Genomic DNA, 16,810 nt, shown 5'->3' on the forward strand with positions numbered 1-16,810 from the left:
ATTAATGAAATATATATGTTTAGGGTAGTGCTCTTACATATAAATTTTTATTTGTCTTACATTTAACTTGTGTTCAAGGTACAAAAGAGACCCCGGTCGCAAATATAACTTAAAGATAACTTTTTAACTCTGGTGGCATAGTGGTTACTTGCTGGGGTGCTAACCCCAAGGTTAGCAGTTCAAAATTACCAGCTGCTCCTCAGGAGAAAGAGCAGGCTTTCTACTCCCTGTAGAGTTACAGTCTCGGAAACCCTCAGGGGGGCAGTTCTCTCCTGTTCTGTAGGGTTGATAAGAGTCTGAATCAACTCCATGGCAGTGAGTTTGTTTGGGTTTGGTTTTTATTAAATCTCAAAAGGGACAAAGAACACGAAGACTCATCATCCAGATGAGGGAGGCCATTAACGTGAGAACCCAAGGTCATAGTGGTGTCCAAGGGTTCAGTTAGGACTCTAGTTAAATAGGACATGGAATAAAGGGAACAAACTGTCACAGATCCATGATTTTGGTGGCAGATCAAGACATCACAGGTACAAGTGGGACCCCAGAAATGAGAACAGGGCCATGACTGGGACACATATTATGCTAGATAGGGGAAGTTACAAGATTGGGTGAAGGCCTTCCGACCAAAACAGGGCACAACCATAAAGAGTGGTTCGTGGCTCGGGTTATCTCCAGGACTGTCCCTCAAAGACACACTCAGGCGAGCTCCAACAAGATACTGCCCTTCCCTGGCCTGGCTGGAGAGAGGTGGAAGTAATCCATCTTCCAATACACGCTGCCTGAGGGCAATATTATCTACATCCTCAGTTAATGATCAGAAAGAATTCCATCCATGTGGGGCCTGCAAATAAACGTTGGGTTTGCACTACCGTCTGCAAATGGGGTGCTCAGAATTTAAGCTAAAACACACTTGTAATTTGTTTATAAAATCTTTATGCATAGCTTCTCAGTCTTTTGGGTGTAGTAAAATCTTTATGCATTTCCTGGTAGCTTCCTCTACGGTGAAACGTTTCTTCTCCAATGAAAAGGCAATATAAGCAGGTGGATCCACTAGGTTATATACAGGGACTTTAGAAAGTTACTAGAAAAATGGAATTTAAAAATAATGGAATTTTTCCACAAACTCTTTGAATCCCCCTTGTAACATTATCCTGCTCTGATCTTGGATTTTGGTAGAATAAATATAACTGAAAATGTGTGTCTGTTTCTTTTTTTAATGAAAAGCAAAAATTATAAACACAGACATTGAAGGATTACCACAGGAAATACCGAGAAATGCTATTCTAAAACAGACAAACTAGTAAAATAAAGGGGAAGAGGGTCTATCTTATCGTTAAGAAAAGGAAACTGAGCCAATTTGATGATTTTTCAAATTCTCTTACGCCATCAAATAATTTATACCAGTGAAAATTTTACACAATATCTGAATTAACTATGAAAATGAGTCATTGGACTTTAAAGAACTCTAAGGAATAAATACTGGGCAGGCCACTAAGGGAGTTTCCAGAATTTCCAGCTTTAATGATTTTAATAACTGAAATTTCAGTTTAACTCTGTTGATACAATTATAGAGTAATGAAATAAATTTTCATTTTTAATGGTTGAGTAAGCAAGTAAGTATACCTGCTTAACTTTTCCTCTCTCCCAAGACTTACTGTAATGACAAAAATAAATTTCAACCTAGTCTGTTATTCCAAAATGAATACTCTTAAGAATCAATAAAGAACTTTCCTATGAGTATTCATTCAGTACTTCTCCATTAAGCTCTAATATTCAAATGTAATCAGATAATTAAGTCAAAAGGACTTGATGTTAATAAAGGTGTCATCGGTGCAATACTTAGGGTCCGCCCAAGCTGTTAAAGGAGAAGCTCCTTTAGCTCACTGAGAGATAGTTAATCATAACCAAACCTGGAATACTGAGCCTTCCAATAGCAATCTGTCAGCTTGGTATGGACATAGAAACTATGAAATGTTAATATTCCCTTTATGTTCATTATAAATTCTATTTCCATAGTTCCTAAAAACGTCATGCACTATAAAAAGATGATACCGTGACATCGATTTTGAAGTGGCTGCGTGATATTTTATAACATTCAACTACTTTTAATGTTCTCTTTCAGTCTGATGACAGTAAAGCATCTGTGAGGGATCGCTTTAATGCAAGACAATTCATGTCGTGGTTACAAGATGTAGATGATAAATTTGACAAATTAAAGGTATGTATGTATAGAAACTCAGTTTAAATGAATGCTTCCTCCTTCATAAACAAAGAGAAACTGTAGCTATATTAGAATAATTAGGAAAGGAGACAATGGTTAGTCATAAATTTTTATGCTGGGCCACAATTGTAGCCGTTAAGTTCATTTTTAAGGATCAATAGAGTGCAAAAGATCAAAATGTCACAGAAAAAGTGAGTTCTAACTTGGATTTACATGCTCTTTACCCAGGTCACATGTCTAATTATAGTTCTAAAAATGAAAGACTGGTAAGAGAAATATATTTTGTAAATCTGTAAAAAAATTATTTTAAATTTAATCATTTTCCTTATTTTCAGAATTCCTTTGATAATTTGAAATCTTATAGCTTGAAAGTACAGCTTTGAATGATTGTTGTAAGATAAATATGAAGTTGCAAACCCAGAAGTAATTGGCACATGGATTTGAATAGAATAAGACAGGAAATGATCAAGTGATTCAGAAACTTTCTGTAGTCCTCGTGTGCACCTCCAAGGAACACCGGTGGCACTGTGGATGAGGCATTGGACAAGGTCATAAGTTCAAACCCAAGGTCAGCCACTGAGAGAAAAGTCTCTCTGCTCCTATAAAGACTGACAGCTTCCTAAACCCTAAGGAGCAATTTTGCCTCATCCTATAGGATTGCTGTGAATCAGAATCAACTCAGTGGCAATGGGTTTGGTTTGGGGTTAATGTGCCCATCTTAGTCCCTAAAGATACTATAGATTTGATTTTTCAACAAAGTACATTTAATAGAAAAATCAATTCTTCTCTGCTTTTTAATAGACTTGTCTTCTGATGAGGCAACAACATGAAGCTGCAGCCTTAAATGCGGTCCAGAGATTAGAATGGCAACTAAAACTCCAGGAACTGGACCCTGCTACCTACAAATCTCTCAGCATTTATGAAATCCAGGAGTTCTATGTTCCCCTTGTTGATGTTAATGATGACTTTCAATTGACTCCTGTTTGACAGCCGTTTCTTCTTGGTGTCTTTTTAAATTCAGACATTGCACTGTGGAATACTGCCTCTTTACAAAAATACTGATAGTATACCTTGACAGTTAGTAAAGTTTGATGTAAGTTGCTTATGTAGTAAACACACACACACAGATATATATATACATATAAACAGAATTTATAACTGAAAACTATTATTTATACCAGTAAAAGGTAGCTGTTGCATTAGGGCATGTTGACCAATTGTGGTAAGTTAAAAAGTTGAGAATCTGCTAACAGCGCTGGAAGTTGTTAGCCATCTAAAGAACAAGATACCCACTAGTATTCAAATATCTTTCAGATTTTATTAAAAATATGTCAGTATATGAAAGGGGGAAATATGTCAGTATGCTAAAAGTTTTAACTCAAATAATTTCTAATGTGGAAAATATTTAGCACAAAATTTCTTCAGTTTATTATATGTGTAAAAAATTGTACAGTGTTCTTTAAAAATTTTTAATACTGTCCTTTTTAATAACTTATTTTATACATATTGTGCAGATGTAAATCTTCTAATTAGCGGTCAAAGTGTATGCAAAGGGATTGGTAATAAAACACGCAAACATAGCAATTCTTAAACTGTTTTGTGTACTTTGTTATTGGACCAGAGTTCTGGTTTATATGGAGTGCAGAAGGAATGTGTTTAGGTAACAAAACTTTGACTAAGCCACGCATGTTTGAGTCAGCTTGTTTTCATCACCGCAACTAGAAAAGTGTAACTTGGTTGTATTGCATGCTCTCTGTAATTTAACTCCAGTTGATACCTAAATGGTGGCACGTTTCTTATTACCCACTTATGACAGCACCTATCTATGACTTAACGGTGTTAAATATATTATTTAGAATTAGCACACCAAAAATATGTAGCTTTTTTCATGTCACAGTAGAGCTATCCCCCCCAAATGCCTCTGAATGAAAATTTTGAAATTGTAAATCCATATTTTAATACTCCATGATGAAAAATCTGTGACTCTATGTAAATATGTTTAATAAATTTTATTGGTCATGTTAACTCATTGTAAAACTTTTTTTATGACAAAAATTGCTTACATTTAATATTTTAAGCTTAATAGCCTTTGCACTTTTAAAGTAAAAACTGAAAAATCAGGAAAAAGATATATTTGGTAGTTAAAATAAGTATAAAAGAAAGTTGGGCATATTTTAATCAATCTTGACAGTGTTTGTGCAATATTGATTAATATGTTGTATTTTCTCCTATCAAGATGCAAAACATAATTTGCAAAAATCTTACCATTTAAATAAAATTTGATATGCTGTATTATAATAATTAGTAATATATGTAGAAAATCCAGTATGTCCTAAAACATTATATAGATTAAATATCCTTGCATGTTTCAGATGTGAAACCTACTGCTAAATTTGTTTAAAAATTTTTGGTAAAATTAATCCATAGTTCTCTGAGATAAAATTTATAGAATTTTCCATAATACATTCTTGGAATACAAAGTAATTCTGAGTGTTTTTTGTTCTGTTAGGAAAAAAATTAAAGGAATATATGAGCAAGTGTTTTAAATGCGGCTTGTTAGTTGGAAATTCTAACTACTAAAAGATGTAAAATTGAGGTTTTTTAGTGTAAAGGTATATATTAAGCTTTAGGATTTTTAAATTTTCATATTACTTTATATTTTAATTCATATTTTACTTGGCATGAGTAATATAGTCACACAGGTAAAAATTACACAGTGAAAAGACTTTGTTAAAAGATTGGATATAGTTCTCTTTTGAATAAATAGGGTCTGAGAGGCAGGGTAGATTTTTAAGCATTGGTCTTGTTAAACTTAATTTTATTAAGACTGGCAACATTAAAAACTAATTTATAAAAGCAATATTTTTCATGAGAAATGTAATTATCTTTGTTTTGCCTAAAAAGGATATCTAACGGGATACTATGGCAAATCATAAACATGAAAAAGTCAACTTACTGAGTCATTGAAGTTAGAGAAAATACCAGAGGGGTGAGTTTTCAAAGCATTTGTTCTGACAGTCCAACCAGAGAAGAAGGGAGGAGGTAGGATCATTGTTTGACCAAAGAGAACAAGCTACAGAGGAGAAAAGCAGTCAGGAAGGAATCTGGCATCTTTCAGTCCTCTCAGTCTTTCAGCCACAATTCTCCACCTCTTCAACTGTACCTCAAGAAGTCAGAGCCTCTCTGCCAGGATTCTGCCTTCTACAAATTTGCTTTATTAAATGATTTAAAGTTCATTGGAATACCTTAAAAGAAAGTTAATGGCTTTCTCATTGAGAACTTATAATTAACTAAGTAGTTAAGGACTTTTGATATTAAAGATGCTCTGAAGCTCTGGAACCCTAAGGGGGAAAATGGAATGGAGAATATGCTTAAAAGGGTTTTGGATTCTGAAAGAAAAAAAAAGGATGATTCATTCAATGTGTGTGGTTTTTTTTTATTTCATATATCATGAACAAGATATTAAATTGTATTTAAGGATTTGAATTTCTTTAAATCTTGTTCTAAATAATATGTTTTATAAATTTATTGTGCATGCTATTTAATAAAGAGTTATATTTTTATAGAAAAAATAAGAGTAAAGTGCTGTTTTTTACATTTTAATTTTCTACTCCTATGTGGCTATACAGGAGTTCTGGTGGCATAGTTGGGCTGCTAACCTCAGGTCAGCAGTTTGAATTTACCAGTCCATCATCAGGATAAAGATAAAGTTTTTCTGCTCACGTAGAGCTGTACAGCCTCAACAACCCAAAGAGATAATTTGAAGTCAGAAACTACTCATTGTCAGTGAGTTTTATGTGATTATGTCCAAATACCAATGTGTATTCAGTTGGGCACCTGAAAACTGCAGAAATATTTGTTCTGGGGAAACAGCTTCTGAAGAATTAGCCTAGTATATAAAATCTTTTCAATAATGAGAGGTCTTGTGATAACTTGTTTTTCCCAAAACCATTTAATTAGGAGCTAATCCTGACATCATACCATTCCAGAGTTCAATTATATCAAGAAGTGTTGTACAATTGCTACCAAAAGCCATTTTAAAACATCTTCTTCCTTGATCAACTCCCCTATTTCCCCCTCAAAGACCCCCCAGAAACCCTTATCCGAGTTGTTGTCACTAGATTTACCTATCCTGGGTTTTGTAAACTGAAAAGCACAAAACAGAGGGTCAAGAAGGCTAGCAACAATGACAAAATAAAACAGAAACCCCAATACTCTCTGTCTGATGCCCAGGTTATTCCCCTCCCTCAATCATCCTTACAGGGAAATCACCAGAGGCTATTCCGTGTGCAGATCCTGCACGTGGATTTTAGTCGTCCACTGTCATCTATAGCCTATGGCATACCAGAATCTCATAATTTAAGCTCTGATACTACTCCCTCCTTCAGATTGGGATTATTTAAATTACAATTCTGGGATCATGGATGTTGGTGTGTTTCTTCCATGTGGCCTAAGTTGACGTCTCACTTAGATGGCTGCTTGTTTGAAAACAATCCTCAAAGACCCCAGACACTGTTCTATGCTGTTAGCCAAGACCTCCCAGTACCATGTTGAAAAAGAGTGGGGACAAGGAGCACTCTTGTCTGGTCCCCTTTTTCAGTGAATTGTATTCGTCTTTTCTCCATTGACTACCACGTTGGCTGTTGGTTTTTCATATATAGCTTGTATGATCTTGAGGAATTTTCCTTCCATTCTTACCTTCTTGAGTGTCTTAAACAGGAATGGGTGTTGGATGTTGTCAAATGCTTTTTCCGTATCTATCGATATTATCATATGGTTCTTATAGTTTTTCATGTCAATGTGACAAATAATACTGATGGTCTTTCATATGTTGAACCATCCCTGCATCCCTGGTATGAATCCCACTTGGTCGTGGTGGATTATTTGTTTTATATACTTTTGTATTCTATTGACCAGTATTTTGTTAAGAATTTTTGCATTGATATTCATTAAGGATAATGGTCTGTAGTTTTCAATTCTATTGGGATCCCTGCCAGGTTTAGGTAACAGAGTTATACTAGCTTCATGGAAGGAGTTTGGGAGTTTGCCATCTTTTTCTATGTTCTGGAATTGTTTGTGTAGGATTGGTGTCATTTCTTCCCTGAATGCTTGATAGAATTCTCTTGTGAAGCCATCTGGTCCAGGGGATTTTTGTTGGTTATCCCTTGATAACCTTGTCTATTTCTTCTATTGCGATGGGTCTGTTGAGATTCTTGACATCCATTGGGGAAGTCAAGGAAAGGATTGTTTTTCCAATAATTTGTCCATTGGACAATCTTCCAAATCATTGAATTGATTGGAGTACAATCCTTCGTAGTACTGTGTAATTATCCCTTTGATTTCATTAGGGTCTATTGTAATGTCCCCACTCTCATCCCTTATCCTTGCTATTGAAATTTATTCCCTCCTTTCTTTGGTTTGGTTTGCCAGCAATCTCTTGATTCTGTTTATCCTTTCAAACAACCAACTTTTAGCAGCATTTTTTCCAAAGTTTTCTTATTTTCCCTCTCCTGAATCTCAGCACTGATTTTTATTATTTCTTTTCTTTTTCTATTAGTAGGATTGTCCTGTTGACTCAGCTCTCATTGTGCTACATTTTGTGCCAGCATATCAATCAAAAGTCTCTCTTCCTTTTTCATGTGTGCATGTATTGCTATGAAACTTCCTCTGATAACTGCCTTTGCTGTGCCCCATAAATTTTGGTATGTCATGTTCTCATTCTCATTGGTTTCTAGAAATTTACTAATTTCATCTCTGATCTGGTCCAGTACACACTCCTTTTGCAATAGAGAGTTATTCATCCTCCAATTGTTTGCCCTTGTTTTCTTCCTCCTTTTGTTGATTTCCAGCCTTATGGCACAGTGGTCAGAGAGAGAGGTCTGTATGATATCAATGTGCTTAAATGTATGTAGATTCACCTAATGCCCCAGCATAGGGTCTGTCTTCGAATATGTGCCATGCGAGCTTGAAAAGAATGTGAATTTTTCTGTATTTGGATGAAAAGCTCTGTAAATATCTATCAGGTCAAATTGTCTAATTGAATGTTTAGATCTCAGGCCTGCTTGTTGAGTGTCTTTCCCTGTGATCTTTCTCAGAGAGTGGTGTATTAAAGTCACCTACTGTAATTGTTGAGCCTGTGATTTCTTTTTTCATCTTTTGGAGTGTTCTGTTGACATATTCAGTGGGTCTCTCATTTGGGAAATATATGTTTTAAATGCTTGGTGATTCTGTCTAACATTCCCTTGAGCATTACAAAGTGTCCCTCCTTATCACTTCTTATGGTTTAAAGTTTGAGGTCAATTTTATCCAAGATTAGGATTGCAATCCCTGCTTTTTTTGAATTGCTGTTCACTTGATTTGCCTTTCCCCAGCCTTTGAGTCTCATCCTATTTTTGTCTGTAGTCTTGAGATGTGTCTCCTGTACGCAGCAGATTGATGGGTTGTGTTTTCTAAGTCGGTCTTCAAGCCTCAGTCTTTTAATGCCTGAGTTCAGTCCAATGATATTTAGGGTTAATATCTCCATCTGTGGACTCTGTGATGTCATCTTATAATTTTATGCTGGGTGTTATCCTACCTCCCTTTTTTACCAACAGACATGCGCTTGACCCTGTCCGTCATATGTTGCGTCGTACCACTAAGTGGTCATTGTTCACCTCTCAAAACATGGATCCCAGCTGACATGAGGACACCTCTGTCTAAGTGTCCTTCAAGATACACACAGAGAGGATGTTGCATGGTTTATGGGCACCAGGTCGGCTCTCTATGGTGCTGCCTGGACACCCTGGCCAGCAGACTGGATGGCTTGCCAAAGCCAGCTCCCATCCTGGCGCTCATCCCTGTAACAGTGGACACATAACAGCATATTGTCCTTTGGTGATTGACTAACTTCACTCAGCACACTAGTTTCCAGATCCTCCCTGTCATAAGGTGTTTCATGGTTTCATCGGGTTTTTTTGTGATGAGTGGTGTTCCATTGTGTGTTTATACCAAAAATGTCTTAATCCATTCATCTGTCAATGGGAATTTGGACTGCTTCCAACTTTTTGCTATTGTGAACTCTGCTGAAATGCACATGGGAGAGCATGCATCTGTTGTGTCCTGTCTCTTATTTCTTTAGGGTGTATGGCCAACAATGATATTGCTGGGTTGTATGATATTTCTATTGCAAGCTGCTTTAGGAATTGCCATATTGCCTTCAACAGTGGTTATACCTATTTACAAGCTCACTGGCATGTATAAGAGTTCCAATCTCTCCATACCCTCTCCAGCGTTTGTTGTTCACTGTTTCTTTGTTTTAATTGGGCTACAGTTTGGGGTGTTAGATGGTACCCATCTTTGTTTGCATTTCTAGAATGAGTAGTGAAGCAGAGCATTTCCTCAAGTCTTTGTTAGCCATTTGGGTGTCGTCCTTTGTAAATTGCCTATTCTGGCCCTTTGCCCCTCTTTTAAGAGGGCTATTTGTTTTTATTTCTTGTTGTGAACTTGCAATAGTCTGTAGGTTTTAATAATTAGTTCTTTGTCCATTATGTCATTGCTAAATATCTTTTCCCAGTCTGTGGGCTCTCATTTTACTCTTTTGATGAATTTCTTGAATGCACAGAAGTGATTTATTCTTCATAAGTCCCATTCATCTATTTTGTTTTCTTCTATGTGTGCCTCCTTTGTTGTATCTGGTGGGGCCCTTCATTAGTCCCCAGTTTTCTCATTCATGGTCCTGAGAGCTTTGGGTTTTATATTTCAGTGTCTTATCCACCTCGTGTTCATTTTTGTACACACAGAGGTATGGGTCCTGTTTCATTCTTCTGCTGATGGATATCCAGTTTTTCCGGCATGATCTATTAAAGAAGACATCCCTTTCCCATTTAATGTTTATTGGGTGCGTGTCAAAAATCAGTTGTCTGTAGACAGATGTTTTTATTTCTGAATTTTCTGTCCTATTCCATTGGTCTATGTATCTATCATTATACCAATACCAGGCTGTTTTGACAGCTGTGGCTGTGTAGTAGGTTTTGAGGTCTGGCAGTATAAGACCACTTACTTTGTTCTTCTTTTTGAGAAGTTCTTTGCTTATCTTGGATTTCTTCCCTCTCCATTTGAAGTTGGTAATTTGTTTTTCCATTTCTTTTCTAAAATTTGTTTTATTAGATCATTTTATTGGGGACTCTTACAACTCTTGTTACAATCCATATATTGATTGCATCAGGCATGTTTGTACATATGTTACCTTCATTCATTTCTAGACATTTACTTTATTGAGCCCTTGGTATCAGCTCCTCACTTTACCCCTCCGCCCTCCCTTCCCACCCTCATACCCCCTTGGTAGATTATAAATTATTATTTTCATGTCTTACACTAAGCATTGTCTCCCTTTCCCTGTATTTTCTGTTGTTTTTCCCCCAAGAGAAGGGTGTTTGGTTATGTGTCAATCATTGTGATTGGTCCCTTCCCCCCACCCCCATCCTTATCCCTACCCTTTTGGTATTGCTATTCCCACTCCTGTTCCTGAACTCTGTGTGTCATGTGACCCATCTCCTTTCTATACCTGTGTACATGCTCCAGTCTATTCTGAATTAAGAAGCAGTACTGGGGTCATGATAGTGGGGGTGAGGAAGCCTCAAGGAACCAGAGGAATATTGTGTGTTTCATCAATGCTTTACTGCACCCTGGTTGACTCATCCCTTCCCTGTGGACTCTCTGTGGGGGGCATTGTTCCATAGTCTACAGATGGGCTTTGGGTCTCTGTTCTGCCTACCCTTGTTCTCAACATGTTTTTGTTTGTTTGTTTGTTTGTTATGTGTCTTCTGATGCTTATTACCCGCTTCCGATGACTCCTCGTGATCACAGGAGTGATGTGCTTCTTCCATGTGGGTTTGTTGCTTCTCTACTGAATGGCCACTTATTTAACTTCAAGGCTTTAAGACCCCAGATGCTATATCTTTTAATAGCCGGGCACCATCTGCCTTCTTCACCACATTTGCTTATGCACCCATTTTGTCTGCAGCAATTGTGTCAGGAGGGTGAGCATCACAGAATATCAATTTGTTAGAACAAAATTTTCTTGTATTGAGGGAGGGTATGAGTAGAGGCCCGAAGTCCATCCACTACCACAGTGTATTGCCTTATAAATATATGTACATAGGCCAATACCTCTATTTTTGTGGATTAATGTATTTAATCTGCCTTTGACTCCATTTTGTAACCTCCTTGTTAATTTATGGTAGAGAGTCTTATCGATCATCCCCTAGGGCAGTGGTTCTCAGCCTTCCTAATGCTGCAACCCTTTAATACAGTTCCTCAGGTTGTGGTGACCCCCCTCAACCATAAAATTATTTTCGATGCTACTTCATAATTGTAATTTTTCTACTGTTATGAATCAGGTGACCCCTGTGAAAGGGTTGTTCGGCCACCAAAGGGGTTGCGAACCACAGGTTGAGAACCGCTGCCCTAGAGGCATATTGATCTTCCATTAATATTGTCTTTGATTAGCCAGTGGTATTAATTTTTTAAAGCCCTGTTGAAAGAGGGATATTGAGTCAATGTAGGCTAACTTCGTATTGAAGTACCTGAATTATTCATTTTTACAGAATCAATCTTTTCATGGCTGGACGCAGTTTACACAAGCAATATGTGTAAATTGTCAGGGAAAACTTAGAATAATATTCACTGAGAATGTAAGCCATAGGTTTGCTGGAATAATATATACCTAATACGGCATATAGGTCATTGATGTAAAAGACCATGTCTGTCTTCCTACCAACCCTTCAGCCATCTTGGTACAGCAGTCTCCTGCTTGCTCAGACACCGTGAATTTTCCATCTTAAAGTCCTAAGGTTACAGTGTGTTTGTGTGTGTGTGTGGGGGGGGGGGGTTAAGAGTAGTTGATATTTTGCTATCAATCTCTGATTTTGCATTGCTAGTGAGTTTCTTACATTAAATGATGTAGTGTTCTGTGTTTTGCGCTGCTGTGGTGATTGGATGGAGTTTTTGTTTGTTATTTGTGGAATCATAGAAATGACTGGGTAATAGTTTCTTTTGAATAAAAATGGATCAGATTGCAACATGACATTTTAAAATAATAGCAGTGCATTATCCAAAAGGAAAGAAAGATAGTTAATGGAGTAGAACTTAGTGATAGGAATTCATTTTTAAATAAATTTCCACTATTTATATAATAGAAAGATATCACTATATAGACAATTGGGTATATTCTGGTGGCTTATCTTTTAAATTGAACTGAGGACGTGTTTGGAAGTTTTGTGTTTTCGTTTTAGTTTAGGTTTGCTCTTTTTTTCCTTTTTGGGTGTAATTTTTAACAAAGCTACTTGATGGGACCACTCCTGCCGGCTGACGTTGAGGACAGAGTCCAGTGACAGATGGCCCGACTTCAAAGAAGTCGGACTGTAGGAATTGGTTGCCGGAATCCGCTCACAAATTGTTTTGTTGTTGCCGCTATGTTATTCTGGTGTATGTTTATGTTTTATCCCGGACCATGTAAAAACGAAACCATTATTGCCACTATGAGCAATAATGAGACCACGATGAATAATTCAGGGGAAATCACAGTACCCATTAAGAGAAGGGATGCAAATGATAGAATGACTGAGTTAATTATCAAAGCCATACAAGGGAATGAGGATTTTGGTATATTTATGGAAAAATGCAAAAGTTAGAATTGGAACAACCCCAACTGACTACAGTGACTCCCAAGAAGTTCCCTATGACTGCCTTTCTGGGAAAGAGTGCCAAAGATAAAAAACAACTCTTAATTCACTCAATAAAACCCCTTAATAAATTTGCTTATAGTAAAGGGGACAGTAATGAAAAAACCCCTAAGACTACTCTCCCTCCTTTGAATTACACTGGCATTTATGACGACAATGGAGAACATATTATTGAGGTAAATGGGAAGCATGTTAAATTTTTAACCTTATCTTTATGGAAAAGAATAAAAAGGGTTGGCCCAGTTAGGTGCGTTAGATCTATTGAAGACAAAATAAGGTGTACAAAAATGTTATTACAGAGTGGATTGTGTAGATGGTGCATAATGGAAACAGAACAGTGGAAGCCCGATTGAAAAGGCAGATAAAAGAAATGGAACAAAGGCTTAAAGAACGTAAAATTGATGAAGCATAGAAAGAATATTTAGCTAACTTAGACCTTTGTAGACTGAACTTTGTATTTTAAGTTCATGCCAATTTTCTCCTATCTACTTCCTTGAACTTGAACACTGTTTGGGACCATTACCACAGACTTATTTCAAGAACCATTCATGTCTACGGTTAATCACAATGTATGTTGTCAAGATTGAAAACTTAAATGAACCAGTCACCCAGAAAGAACGTTCCGAGAAGATTTAAACAAAACCTCCTGGAAAACTCTATGCTTTGCACCTTTTATTATTAGAATTTTTTTCTTTCCGTTTTGATTGTATGGTTGTCAGAAAATATTGTTTAAATAGAACCTTAAAATTGTAATAAAGCAGCATATTGCTCCTGACTCTGCTCATCCCTCTTGCATTGACGCCTTACCCACCGAACAGGGGACCCCTCACCCTGCCGCGGCTGGACTGCGGCAGCTACTAAGGTCTAACTTAGCTTCTTGTCCAAAAATAGCAAACCGTACTTAAGACATTTTTCTTTTAGTCTCTCATCTCTAATGTTGTCAGGAGTGGGGGGGCAGGAGGGAAGACCGTATATTTCATATACACTTGAATTCCAAATGTGTCTCATCTTTCAGGCTTTGAGAAAGGTTGATAATTTGCAGCAGTGGAAAAACATTTCACTTGTATAAAGGAAAACAAAACAATGCAACCAAATATATTGATTGTGAAGATCATAGTAAAATTGTCACTGGTGCCTTAGTGGTTATATATTGGGCTGCTAATCTCAAGATCAGCAGTTCAAAAACACCAGCTGCTCTGCAGGAGAAAGACAGTGGTGGGGGTTGGGTGGAGGGTGGGGTGGGTGAATAAAAGGGGGTGGAGGGAATGGGAAGGTTTGTATTCCAGTAAAAAATTATACTCTCAGAAACTCATAGGGGCAGTTCCACCCTGTCCTGTAGAGTCACAATAAGTCAGTTTTGACTTGATGGCAGTGGATTTATGCATTACTTCTGGTAATTTTTTTGTATGAGTCCCCAATAAAATGATTTATTACTAAAAATAACCTTCTGGTAATTTTTAATGCTAATCAAATGGTTCAAAGTTCTGTGTGAAGTAATACCCCAATATTTTGAAGTCTTCAGTTAATTTAAGATTGAAAAATGATAGGTAGTGATTTATTCAAATTGACTTTGAATAAGGATAGTATACTGGGTTATATTATTTGAGACTGCAAATCATTCAAAAAATAGAAGTGGATAGATTACTTCTTCCCAAATAGAGAGTTGAAATGAATTCCAGGCAAGAGCCGGGATGGTGAGGAGATTTGGGTCTCTGTTTATGAAGAAAGATTACATCCTACTAGCCACCACAGATCAGTAAGGTGCTTAGGTTGGATTTTTTCTGGGACTTTATTGAAAAAATATACCTGAAGGGACTTCTTTTCTTCCAAGTTCAGAATATGAACTGTCAGCTGTTTTCCTGAACATTTCTGGTGAGTCATAACAGTTATTCACATTTTCAACCAACCAAGTCAGTTCGCGCTTTCCAAGTAGATGCTCGTCTGATTGACAAGTTGTTTCATCAATATTCATTCATTCAACTATTTAGCACAAAATACAAGAGCACCCGTGTTCACCATTACTTTATATCCCAAGCTTTTTTCTTTAAAGTATCAATAGAAGATTTAGAGAGAGGTTTTTGAAAAACATTGAGACACATTGAGTAATTTTCTTCAGAATAGGGATGTTTGTTTCTCTACGATGCAGAAACCCTCAAAGGTAGCTTTCCTAAATATCAACCCACAGTTACAGGAAGCCAGATATGGTAAACCTCTTTCTGGGTGGCTCCCCGCCTGCTGGAGACAATGCAGACCTGAAGAACAAGCAGGTAGGAGGAGACAGCACAGCGGGTTTATTGAGCAGCAAAGGTAGGATGCCCTGGGGACAGACTCCCAGAGGGTCCACCCCATCAAAGGGCGAAAGTAGGGAGAAGCAGCCCAGAGATGGCAGGCCTTTTTTATATGTCTGGCAGCGGCCATTGAGTTGGGGCTGTTTATTTATTTTTTATTTTTTAAGGAGGTTGTCCCGAGTTGGCTGAGACTCAAGTGGTGGTCCCTGATCGACTGGAACCCAACTACATCCTCACTTGGCCAGGTCCTTGGTGGTCAGATTTGGTTTCTGGTGTGCGGTGACTGATCAGTTAGACTGGTCAGGCGGCTTTTCCTGTCCTGGTCAGTTACAATCAAAGAATCTTTTGTGTGGACAAGGAAATTGGTGTTTTACAAATCCAGTTATTTGGGTTTTATAAACATAGTTGTGCATTGAAATCATGGCGATGCATTACAGTTTGATCCGATGTAAAAGAGGATCTAAATTCTTCTAATCCCCAGTCTCTGAACAATAATCAATAGCTACATTTCCAGTCAGCAAGAGATGGCGTTTGTTAATGTTTCGGTTAGTACTACATTATCCAGTATCATAGTTAGGAATGGGTCTTCCTGGAGTGGGTATCCACGTTATTTTTAGTTTGCATTATTAAATTCTAGCAATGGGTTTCCACAGTAAAGTTTAAGCAATGGAAAATCTTTGCTTAGTGGCTTGCAACTTAAGGCTTGTATTATTTATCTGGAATGTTTCTATATTTTATCAGTGATGCGCTGCACTGCCCTCACGGTGACTGCCATGGTTCTATATAAATGCCCGCCATCCGTTCTTCTAATGTTGCATGTTTTCAGCGGTTTGGAAGTTTTGTATATTTATTCTATTAACACAGAGTGTCACAAAATAAGATGTTTGTTACCAGGAGGGTGGTGGTGGGACAAAAAATACTCCAAAACCCAACGGATTCAAGACTGAGTGCTCACTTATCTATGTCAAGAAATTTGTCCAGCTACCTGGACAATAGAATGAAAGATATCCATATTTGTGCCCATTCCAAAGAAAGGTGACCTAAGAAGAGTGCAGGACTTACTCAAACATATTAATATCACATACCAGTAAAATTGTGCGAAAGATAATTAAAAAATGGTGTAGCAGTACATCGACGAGATCTTCCAGAAATTCAAGCTGGATCCAGAAGAGGACATGGCATGAAGGAAAGCGTGGCTGACATCAGATGGATCTTGGCTGAAAGCAGAGAATATCGATCAGAAAGATGTTTACGCATGTTTTATTGATTATGGACAGCTATTCAACAAACAGCGCAACACTGAGAAGAATGGGCACTCCAGACCCTTGGCTGTGCTCCTGTGGAACCTGTACACGGACCAAAGAGCAATCATTCAAACAGCGCTCAGCAGAGGGTACTCAGAGAGGGGGCTGAGAAAAGCAAACGGAACTGGAGGTGGGAGAGAGGCCCGGTAAAAGGCGGGGGACAGCTCCCCGCCAAAGCACTCGTGGGAAAGCCGGACTGCCTTGCCGGGCCCGGGGCGGGGCCTGGGCGACGTGTCGGACCCGCACTGACAAGGGGCGGGGCCTGCGCCGGCCGTC

General features: G+C 37.7%; 1 protein-coding gene across 2 annotated transcripts in view; it reads left to right on the top strand.

The window, feature by feature from the left end:
* ANKRD12 (ankyrin repeat domain 12) overlaps positions 1-4,246 on the top strand; it is a 116,864-nt gene extending 112,618 nt beyond the window's left edge. For both annotated transcript variants that reach the window (XM_004714065.4, XM_030885304.2), the window contains 2 exons: positions 2,123-2,218; positions 3,023-4,246. In XM_004714065.4, the coding sequence (XP_004714122.1) occupies positions 2,123-2,218; positions 3,023-3,208 (282 nt within the window). In that variant the 3' untranslated portion in view covers positions 3,209-4,246. The remainder of the gene's footprint in view (positions 1-2,122; positions 2,219-3,022) is intronic.
* Positions 4,247-16,810: the final 12,564 nt, after the last annotated feature.

This window comes from Echinops telfairi, unplaced genomic scaffold (genome assembly GCF_000313985.2).
Source record: "Echinops telfairi isolate 266 unplaced genomic scaffold, ASM31398v2 ScPeMD7_24;HRSCAF=84, whole genome shotgun sequence".
In the NCBI taxonomy this organism is placed as follows: Eukaryota; Metazoa; Chordata; class Mammalia; order Afrosoricida; family Tenrecidae; genus Echinops; species Echinops telfairi.